The sequence below is a fragment of the Cygnus olor genome, chromosome 12 (genome assembly GCF_009769625.2).
Source record: "Cygnus olor isolate bCygOlo1 chromosome 12, bCygOlo1.pri.v2, whole genome shotgun sequence".
In the NCBI taxonomy this organism is placed as follows: domain Eukaryota; kingdom Metazoa; phylum Chordata; class Aves; order Anseriformes; family Anatidae; genus Cygnus; species Cygnus olor.
The window spans coordinates 4,805,008-4,816,249 of NC_049180.1; the positions used below are offsets into that span (position 1 = coordinate 4,805,008).

At 43.0% G+C, this 11,242-nt stretch overlaps 1 protein-coding gene across 2 annotated transcripts; it reads right to left on the reverse strand.

The window, feature by feature from the left end:
- Window positions 1-280: 280 nt before the first annotated feature.
- HSD17B2 (hydroxysteroid 17-beta dehydrogenase 2) lies at window positions 281-10,683 on the reverse strand. Of its 2 annotated transcripts, none has more exons than XM_040571401.1 (5): window positions 10,510-10,683; window positions 5,495-5,707; window positions 5,014-5,199; window positions 2,693-2,830; window positions 281-1,656 (listed from the first exon to the last, which is right to left on the reverse strand). In XM_040571401.1, exons 1-5 carry the CDS (start codon window positions 10,589-10,591, stop codon window positions 1,298-1,300), a joined length of 978 nt encoding a protein of 325 aa, XP_040427335.1. In that variant the 5' UTR covers window positions 10,592-10,683; the 3' UTR covers window positions 281-1,297. The 2 variants fall into 2 exon arrangements, with proteins under 2 accessions (XP_040427335.1, XP_040427334.1); XM_040571400.1 differs by lacking the exon at window positions 10,510-10,683 and adding an exon at window positions 10,039-10,369.
- Between the last annotated feature and the right edge of the window lie 559 nt (window positions 10,684-11,242).

Sequence of the window (11,242 nt, forward strand, 5' to 3'; positions counted from 1 at the left end):
CACACCCAACACCCCCACCTCCACACCCATCTTTCCTTCCAGCTCACAACAAGCCTTCTTTGAACCATTTGGGATTGCCTTCCACCCTAAAAAGTGGCACTGACTGCTGTGCTGTCCCCTCTTCCCCAGAGAAGATGTCCTGTGCTGCCATCCTCCTCACTGCTCTCCTGCAAGAGGATCAGCCCCAGAAGGGAGGGGAGCAGCCTCACTGGCTGTAGTGCTCGTCCCCAAAAGGGCAAAATTGTCAAAATCAGAACAACAGAAGTCAGAACAATCCAGCTTCTAAATATTTTTTATTATGCAACTTTGCTGACAAATAAAAAGGTTTGTGAAGTAAATAAAGGAAGAAATGGGCAGGAACATTGAAATAGTCTCAGACTTTCTGGGTGAAAAACATTTCTAGCCTCGTTTTCCTTAAAGGATGTCAAAATCTAATAGAGACTGCCTCAGCTACAATAACAATATACAGGACAGGAGGACTTCCAAAGTGGAATTCTCCATAAACCCAAAACTGAATACAGAATTGTACAAAAAACAGCAGTGAGATCAGAGTTCACTAGGGGTTACAAATAAAGTAGAAGCATATACAGACAAAACACAATAACCAAGACAATGATATCAGATTAGCAGCCAATAAACTTACTATCATTTTTTATAATACTGTAGGAAGGAAATGGTTGGCTGCTTGGTGAAGATCAGTCTTTGTTCATTTTTCCCCAACAAATTTATGTTGATTGGTACAGCAAAGAAGGATACATCAGACATAATTATACTTCACAAAGGTTGGGGTTAAAAAAAGGATCAATTGTTTCTCAGGTCCAACAGGAACAGAACCAGGGAAAAAAAAGGAGCATTAGGCTGAAGCTACATTAAGAAGTATTCACATTAAACATTTATAAAAGAAGAAGATGCATATTCCTATCAAATGTTTAAGAAGATTGTGGATTCAAAGATCTACTTAGAAAAACACACAGGTTAGACATCTGTCCATGTGTCAGTAGTGCCTTTTGAAGCAGACAGGATCTATACAACCTCATGAGATCTCACACTGAAGGCAGGATACCAGGACATCAGGGAAACGTTGCAGCTCCTCCACATAGGCCATGCCTGGGAATAATTTCCCATTTCTGTTTATTTACCACTTTTCCTGAACACTATTCTTAAAACAAAATATTTCCCGCCACTCACAGGGCAGCACAAATTCAATTTACCAAAGACAGTACAATAAATAACCGTGTCTTAAAATAGAGTTTTCCCCCATTTATCTCATCAAGCGCAATAAATGCTGATGGATACCTTAGAGATTCTTGTTTTCAGCCTCCAGTGTTCTCAGTGCCCTTGGGACAGACTCAATGCTCATCAACTTACTAATGAAAAAGTCATATAACCAGAGAGGGAAGTAGCAGAAAATGCAGAGGAGCACGTAAGCCCCTCTGCCAGGGGTGTACAAGCTGTGGGGCCGCCTGGCCAGCAAGGCGTGCAGGATGGAGCTCAGCACCGGGGAGAGGTCGGCATCGCAGTACGCAGGTATCTGCGGGAGGTAGCTCTTCAGCCCCAGCAGGTAGTCCTCGCCATAGTCCTGTCTCACGTCTGCTGGAAGGTGCTCCACCAGCTCCTTTTCTTGCTTGACCCACAGCTCGGATGTGCCTTGTATACCTGCGGCAGCAACAGCATGGGATAGCAAGTAAGTTTGAGGTTAAGTGAAATTAATCACTGAGTAGTAGCTGATAAGCTGTTCCCACCACCAAGCCCGGACTCAGTTCTAAACCGGAGGAACGAAGAACATACAAAGCTCCTGGTTAGTTACAACTGCTCTTACCAAGAAAAATAATGAGGCACAGACTAGACAAAGAGCATGGGGTTCTGTTACCAACTCTACTGAAAAAGGCCTTTGTATCTTTTTTCCCCTCCCTTTCCATTCTGTCCTCACTCATTTTATGGGTATTTCTAATCAGTATTTGTTAACAGATGTCATTGACAGAAGAAAGAAGTGGGCAAACTAAGACAAGGTTAACTTGGATTGGTCAAATGCCCCTCTCATGAGGGACATTGATATTTCAACAAGCAGTTTCATGAAGGTTGAGGCTTGTACTGGGCCTCTTAAAAAGAAAATCAAAATTTCCCCCCCATTTTCATCATGGCCCTGCAGGAACTATGCAGGGAAGCACTCAAGGGAGAGAGGTTTTATGGAAAAGGTATCTATTTTGCTTTTCGCTGACATAGGAATTGTCTCTGAATTAACCAGGACTTTAAGTAAGCAGCACTGGGACTTTGTTGTCCTCAGGTTGCTGCCAGGCACATCCACAGAACAGGGACATGTGTGACACCCACCTTGCTACTGGGTGGGCACAGGCAGTGGGTGTGGCAGGAGATGAGTAACATGGACAGGCTCTACAGAAAAGGTTCAGAGCAATGGGGGCAGGAAGAGGAGGATTTGGAAGAGTAAGCAGCAGGAGGGGAGCAGGGGAAGGAGCAGAGAGGAAATCTCAGGAATTATGTAGAGTAACATCAAGAGCAAGTAAGTGACCTAGAGGGGAGCAACATTCAATTAAAAAAAAAAAAAAGCTCTTAATTTCCATAGTCAACATGAGGAATGGAAAAGAGTTTGAGAATCTTTCAGGGCTCTGTTTGAGGATCCTGGAATTCAGGAAAAGAGACAAAGCATAAACAATCCAAAATGTCAAACACCAACCTGTTCTGAAGCCTGATGGATGGATGGCAGCAACTTTGATTCCCCATTTGGAAAGCTCCTGCCTCATTACTCCAGAAAACATGGACAGAGCTGCCTTTGATGCACCGTACGCAGCATACCTCGGTAGCGGAATGCCTCCTGCAGGAGCAATATAAACATGATAAAGCTCAATGTCTGCTCTTTTCAAGCCTTTATTCTGGTGATTTAGGTAGAAGATTATAACGCAACCAGAATTATGTGGCTCTCACTGAGGTTAGAGACAAGTCAGTGAGGGAATCATTTCTTCCTAGAGGTTAAAAAAAGTGTGAGTTGTAAATTAGCACTTGCTTATAGCAGTTATGATCAGTAACACCTTGTAAGATACTTTCTATGGCAGAAAATATGAAGTGTATTGCATCCAAGGGTAAAAACTGCTGCAACTTACAAAGTTCCCATTTCAAAATAACACTTTTGTCTTAACGTACATGAAATTTGAAAGAAACCATTTCAATATAGGGGAATTTTCTGGTAAGCCACTGGTGCCATTTGTCGGGTTTTGTACTGCAGCAACGCATGTACCACAGGAGCTTCACACACAGAATCTTCCCTTTGAAGATGTCAGGCCAATCATATGTTAATTTTTCTTCTGTATGCATCTGAAAAAGTTTGAGTTTCAATTGGTTTGAGCCAATTGAATCACATATGCTTTCCCTCTGAGGTCAGGCTAACCTCCTGTCCAGTTAAATTAGCTCTACACAGGCAGGAATAGGTTCAGCACAAGACTTCCAACTTTTCTGCTAATGTTTTACCAAAGGACCCTCAGACCCCACATTAAGAGGAAGCTATTTACTCAACTCAGAACATCTGTGTGAACATCTATAGTTTAAGCAATGTCATTATCAGCTCCTGTAATAGCAAATTATTTAGCACAGAGAAGCTCTGTTTATCCCTGCGAGACAGCTTGGGGACTCACACCAAGAATTAAGACATCTGCCTCAAAACACCTAAAATGCAAGCTTCACTTGGGTGCTCAAAGAAAACAGAGGTCTGTCTATGCTTGCAAGGGCTGATGGGCAGAGCAGTACCAGAATGGTCCCTCTCATAAGTCAGTCCTGATTTTTTCAATTTTTTTTAAAGTATTGGCAGTGAACCATAAACACAGGTGTACAGGTACAAAAACCTTCTTGGGACTTAAAGACAGAAGATGGCAGTGTCAAAACTAGGCTGAGACTACATCCTCAACATAAGCCATGAGCACAAAGTAACACCTGTACAAGCCACCTTGGCAATACAGCAGGATTCGAGTGGACACCACCTGCACAGAAAAGAGGGTCCAAGCAGATAGGTAAGAGAGATCTGGGAAGCAGATGATATAGTAATTCCTTAAGAGGTCTTTCAAAAAAAGACCTTCCAGCATCACAACATCCTGCTTCTAGTAGGTCTCATTTTCAAAGGAGCATTTTTGCTCCTCAGCTGTTGGCTAACAGATACTGTCATTACTTTGTTCCTATGTCTCAGTCTCTCAGTTGTCCTCCTAGAATAGAAGGCTATGCCACGAAGGCATACATATTTAGTAAATACAGGATCCAATTTATAGGGTAAAACTGAAAAGCATATTACACACAATATTTTCATTAATAAAATCAATTCTTAGCAAAATGATAATCCTAAAAATGTTAAGATAAAGTATTTTTAATAAGATTACCAAAATATTTTTAAAGAAATATAAATACACATATTCTTTGCTGCCCAAATTAAACTTCTAATACTTGTTAACAGTTACAAATGGTCTCTGCTTACAAATGGCAAATATCATGAACTTACACAAAACACATTTACACTCCAATTTTAACTCAATGTATTGGGGGGGGGGGGGGGGGGGGAATAGTTGAATTGAGCCTTTAGCTGTAACCAACCCAAATGGAAGAATACCTGGTTTTACATAAATCAGATTGTGTTCAGACATCTCCACAGTATGGTTCGGTGATATGCAAACTGAGGTGTTTGCAAATTTCTGCTGGAATGTGTTCTACAAACAACTGTGTTGGTTTGTTGTTTTTTTTTTTTTTAAAACTATCCTTCACTGCACGTAGAATACAAGATCTGAATTTTATGTTCTTTACAGAGCAGTGTATTTTTAACCATATTAAACTCTTCTTTTTTAAGGACTGATTTCTGGAAACAGCCTCCCAAAGCAAAACCTACACTTATTAGCTAAATCCTAACTCCATAGGCATATTTACAAACAAGACTGACCACACCTTCCCTAGCATTTACGTCAAGAAAGTTGATTGCTTTTCCTGTTACACCAGAAACTTACCTGGTGCTTTAGTTCAGCTCACCTGCCATGCTGGACATGTTAACCAGCCTCCCCTGGGACTTCCGAAGTAATGGTAAGAAGGTCTTGGACACCTCCACGGCCCCGAAGAAGTTCACCTCCATGCACTGCCTGTACACACTCATGGGGAGCAGCTCACCATCAGCAGGGAAGCCCAGGATGCCCGCATTGTTCACAACTCCCCAAAGCCCTGGGAAGAGGAGAAAGCACATGGCTGTTATAACAGCACCAGCTCCATTAAGGTTAAAGTGATGAGCTGGATGGTGCCTCCAGATCAAAGTAGAGATGATCTGTAGCTATAGATACACGGTATCCCCTCCCCGAGCAGTCATCACTGTTTTTCCTGTGTCTACAAAAGCAGGAGCCATCAAAGCAAATTCCCTGGCTGCCCACAGACATACACAGGACAGAATGGGGCCGACAGGTAAGAGATGTCTTGTAAATAGGTACATTAGTACCCCCATATATCAGCATAAAATCTGTACCTGTATTTTGCACCTTCTCCAAGACTTGTAGATAGGCTTGCTTGACTTGGGTGGGATTGGTTATATCCAGCTGCAGGAGAGAAAGCCTCTGAGAACAGGTCCGCCTCAGGTCCTCAGCTCCAGGGCCGTCCTTATTCAAAACCCCAGCAAACACAACAAAACCTAAGTTATCCAGATACTTAGCCAGCGCGTGTCCAATCCCAGTGTCACTTCCTGAAAGAATCAAAAAGACACGTGAAAAGTCAGTCTGCCCCAAACCATCATCACCATTAAAACAGAGGGACAGAGAGGCACTCATGGGAAACACACACACATAACCAAAAAGAGGATGAAAGGAAGTCACTGAAATATATGAGTAGGAAGGAAGGTTGTGATTCATAGGTGTGAGGAGCTGGTCCTTTGCCTGTTTAGCAAAAGCTGGCAGACCTCCTCTGCTCAGAGCTGAGGGCATCAGCTCATGCTCCCACTGAGAGATCCTAAGACTTACTCCATGCATACAGAAGAAATAAAACCACAGACTGGTTTAATACAAATATTCAGGCTGAAACCTGATAATAAAAGTATCTAGGAAAAAAAAGGAAAAAATAGATCTTAACGTAAAATTTCAGCTGGACAAAGCAATTATATGGCATTGGAATTGACAGAAATTCACTTGCATCAGACTTTCTAGCATCAGACTTATTCCCAAACTTTATCTTGCACACTTTTACATTTACCTATAAAGCAATGAACTGCCAAATACATGAAGCACCACTAAAGCAAGTACACAGCAACAACCATGATCATGATCACCCAACTTCTCCCACCAGGAAAAAATGATAAATATTTAACAAATAAGTCTGTTGATTCACAGGTTTTCATGTCACCTTTCATATGATATTTTGCTGCCACTACCTTAAGAAACTTTTAAGGGTTTCCTGATGTATTTCGTAACTATATTTTCCATTCTGCCCATCTACAGAGAAGCTTCTTACCAATGGAGGAAGCAACTCATCCATCTTCCTACCAAGACTCCCAGTGAAGTGACATAAGACTCTGAAGACAGGAAGGGAATTTATAGGGACACTGCTGCAGCAGTTTTGCAGGAGACAAGGTCAGGAGGGAAATGAAGAGGTTAAGGAATGGATGTGATTTTCACATCATGAAGAGGAGATGTAACAACATGTCCCACAGCACTGCACTGCGCCCTCCTTTGCTGCAAAAAAGCTCCTGTGTGCTGATGTGCAATATCTGTGGAATTATGCCAGGGTTTGCCTACCTCCTGTAATAGCCATTTCTTACATATATGCTCAACTTCCAAACTCATCTGCAGCATGGGTGGAAACCTGACTGTGGGACAAAGGGCTGGGACTTCTGTCAGCATTTTTTTTTTTTTTATTAAACCATTTCTTCATTTGTGGAAGGGCCACAAGACTCCCTATGTAACCTTACCAGAAAGGTAAAGGGTTAATTTATGATTCCAGCACACGTAGAGGGATATTATAATCATTATTGGCAGGCCAGCCCCTGCACTCAAAATCCTTAGTCAATAGAATTTGATTGCCAAAGAGACTCACCTTAATTCATGCTAGATCTTCACTTCTGGGTTTTGTCTTCTATCTAGGACTTCAGTCCCAATAGATGAAAAAATTAATTCCAGGTGACTTGAGAGAAATATGTACTAAATGCCTCAATCAATAAGTGCAAGATGTTGAAACAAATTACTCATGCTCTGTTTAATCCCTTCTTTAAAAAATTGCTTTGGGACATTTTTGAAATCTACAGTTTGTTGAAGATGCACCAGACCGCAGCATACATCACGCCTCACTTCTTACAGCCCTGGCCTGGAAGAGAAGAGATGAACAACCCTACATTCTTGGAATTCCCTGGAAAACATGAGGAGGCCTGCAGAGATCCTAAAGACATGATGGATTTCTGGGCATGGGCGTGGGGTGTCTTCCCCTTTTAGTGAGGAGCAGATTTCTGGGTCAAATCCTTCCCCTTTTGTGCTCCCCAGTAAGTACACAGACATGAAACTATATATGCTATAAGAAAAAGCCCTACAACACAGCTTTAACTGCGAAAGTGGCAGAGTGCTTAAGAACAGGCGTAGCAGCCCTGAGAAGGAGAGAAAATCAATGTTTATTTGGGCCTGCTGCTGGGTTCATCCCCAGCTTTTATCAAAATCAAACCTGATTTGAGTTCCAGACCTGTTATTGATGTCCAGAGAAACTACCTTTCAACTCAAAGTTCAAACAGCATCAGCTTCTTTCAGCTTTAGTTAGGTCCCCCTGTACAGAAGAATTAGATTTCCTCCCCACATATAAAATGACCATTTGTGAACCATTTGAAGATTTATTGAAGAAAGGCAAATCAGTACAGACTGCAACTGAGTCATCGTTGAGAATCCATTGGCAACTCAGCACCGAGCATCAGAGACACCAAGTCGCACACCAGGAATGGAAACTCCAAGGTAACTGGAGGAGTTTGCCCACTGAACACAGAATAACTGAAGCAAGACTTTTATAGTCCCTGCTACTTTGCATCTGCATGATGTTTTTGTTTTTAGAGATGCTGGCTGTCAAGACCATCAAGCCACAGAAAGCATAAAGCACCTGCATGCTCAAGACCGCATTTGAGGACAATGATGCACTTGCTCCCACCAAGAAGATCAATGAAACGTTTCATCAACAACTTTCAGACTGCTCACACACCCAGAGTTACTCATTCAAAAAAGCTTTTTGACAATTGGGCAGTTTTCCCCAGTTGTGGTGCTCCGCTGAATTAAAAATAAATAAATAATGCATAGCAGCAGCTGTACAAGGGCCATCCCGAGAGGACCAGAAAAAAGTTTGACAAAGCCCGGACAGATGAGCACAGAGGTTGCTCCATCCCCTGGCCATAGGCAGCCGTCTCATGAGTGATAGATATGTGGCAGCTGCTCCGAGCACAGCAGCATTCCTCAACCATGCAGGGCTGAAACAGGGGGCAGAGGGGGGAAAAATCACTATTTCCCACGAAATAGCTGCCTCAGGACTTGTCTAAATTGGAGACAAATGACAAAAATTGATGGAAAGGCACCCTGCACCTGTGTGCATGCTGCCACACGCACCTTGCTGTCAGTAAGAGGATGAGCACTGCAGACAGAGCAATTTGACAGAGAAATGTGTTGAGTAAAACCTTCATTTCAATTGATGGAGTGTTTGATTGACTGCATACCAGCCTGGAATCAAAGAAAGATTGAGATGAGCCTCTTCAGATGTGTCAGCTGCCAGAGGTGTCCATGTCCAAACTTGCATTTCTTCAGGACAGTTGCAGCACAGGTACAAAGAAAACATTCACTTGCTGCAATGTAACTCAGTGTTCTTCACTCCCCGGTATTGCCCTAACTCCAGTTCTCCGGAATAAATAAGCTCCAAAAGAGCCTATTTGGGTTTTTGTGTTCTCCCAAAGAACCACTGAAGAGCAGGCTTGCACTCAGGCACCCTCCTGCCTTTTTTAAGTGTGAGCCCGATGCCTGCCCAGTGGAGAGGCACAGAGGCTCTCCCTTCCCATGCGTGATGCCCATCTTCATCCCAGCCACCTGCACAGAAAAACCCTGCTGACTGTCAGGGGAGAGCTTGCTGCTCATCCTCTCCTCCCTTAAGTTTTGTGTTTAATCCCCATAGCAATGCCTGCTAGGGAGATTTAAATCATTTCCATAAAGCAAAATGAGATACTGCAATAAATAGCTATGTAATCCAAAGCAACTTAACTCAGCTTTTCAGAGGGGAAAATGGAAAATAAAACAAACAAAAAAAAAAAAGAACAAGTTAGTGCAAGAACGAGTAGGTAGGCACTCCAATTCAAAGGTTTGATTAACACAGCAACATTTAAAGTTTCAGAAGAAGCAGGAGGAAAGCCATAAAACTACAGAAATGCCATCCCTGCAAACCAAAAGTGGGTTTTGAGTAGATCAGGGTGTTAATACAGAGAGCAAATTCATTAGCTCTGAACTTTCATTTCCAGTGAGAAAAATTACTCACTCCCAAACGATTTCATACCTCATTTCAAAGAGATGGCACCAACCTGGTATCTTGAAATATAGGCATGATATACACAGCGTGTACTATGTAAATGCGCACATCAAAAGATAACTGTACGCCAGTACCTATTGCAGTAAATTCAAGTAAACAAAAGTAATGTATGAGTGTAGTATGCTGAGGGCTTCCAGAAATTAATGTCTCTCCTAAAAAATTAGACCATCATAAGTATTCTTGTGCTTTTTTTTTTTTTCAACCACTTATTTTCACAAGCATATCTAAAAAGCTACTTGTAAAGATTAAATGAGACACTTTAAAAAAAATGGCATCTATTAAGATGCTTTTCTACTTAATTTCAGAGCACTTCTTCACCAGGGAAAGGAAAAAAAAATTTAAAGACATTTCTGGAAAAGCAAATAAATCAAGAAAAGAAAAAAGCAAACCCCTGGGAGCACACGTTTCATAGATTCCTGACCCGAGAACGCAAAGTTTTCCAACACACCTCTGAGAAAAGCCCGGTCTTCGCTTCCTGCAGTGCCTTACCTGTGACGAGCACGGCTTTGTCACCCACGGGCAGTGGCGCCGTGCCACCCAGGTAAGCGGAGGAGACGAGGCACGCACCGCAGAACACCAGCAGCCCTCCGCAAGCCCCCAGCACAGTCCCGCACAGCAGCCCCAGCAAGGCAGGCAGCAGGCTCCAGACCAGCACGCTGCCTTTCTCCACCAGGCTCCTCTTGGCCATGCAGAGCACAGTGGCCCCAAAAATCACAGTGACACCCATGCAGAGCCATCCCAAAGGGCTGCCAGCGAGAGCATCCATCGCCTGGGCAAGTAGCAGGCACGAGCAACCCACCTCACCTCCACAGGGCAAAGCAGGTGCTGCTTGCTGCAGCCCGGTAATATAGGAGCAGGGCCAGGGGGTGGGGCGAGAGAGGGGACTCTGTTTAAAGGTTTGACATAATCTCACTTACCCTTGGCATCTGCAAGGAGCAGGAGCCTTCTGGTTTTCCTTACCTTTTATTCCTTCTGCCTGACAGCTCCACCTTCTGAATAATGTGCCAGCTGGGTAATGATTGATAGCAGCGGGAATGGACATGATGTAGGAATGAAGCACTGGCTTTAGGAAAAAATTTAACCACTGTATGCTTTAAATACATTTCCCCAGAGAGGTTACAAAAACAAAAAAAAACGCTTCCTTTGTGGGAACTGTTGGAATGCCCTGCCTAAAAACTTTGGGTGTAGTTTCAGGGGACTTGGTTTTGATGGGCAGTGACAAAAACGAGCACCTGGCTCAGGTGGCAGGGGAAATGGGAACGGTGGGTGCTGGCCTGCCACGGAAGGCAGTTAGTTAAACAATGACATTTAACACACCTGAGGTGGACTCCTCAGCTGACCTCCGGTGGTGACATTAACCTCTGTTTAGGCAGGAATCACTGGTTCGATACCCGGAGCAAACTGAAGACAAACATGCAATCAACTAACTATATTTGAGAGATCTAACACCTCCCCGGTGTACTCTGAGGATTATTTAAACAAGAAGGAAAGAGTGCTTTAACATCCAGCTGGCTAAAAGGCTTGAAATGCATTTTAGGCATGTTTAACTCTTTAAAAATCTCTGCTAATTGTTTTGAGACCACAACAAGCTAACGTGCTGTAGCTGTTTTTCAGACAGGAAATATACTGCTGCCTACTTCTGTTTAGAAAGTAACGGGGAGATTAAAGTACAGGGTGCATGCCTAGCACGAGA

Bases quoted from the DNA above. Each gene is read 5' to 3' on its own strand.
- HSD17B2 (XM_040571400.1), bottom strand. From the start codon at position 10,315: ATGGATGCTCTCGCTGGCAGCCCTTTGGGATGGCTCTGCATGGGTGTC. The intron at 5,708-10,038 runs GTAAGGCACTGC...TGATTCTTTCAG, and splicing joins CAAAGCCGTGCTCGTCACAG to GAAGTGACACTGGGATTGGA. The intron at 1,657-2,692 runs GTTGGTGTTTGA...TTGCTGCCGCAG, and splicing joins TCCATCAGGCTTCAGAACAG to GTATACAAGGCACATCCGAG.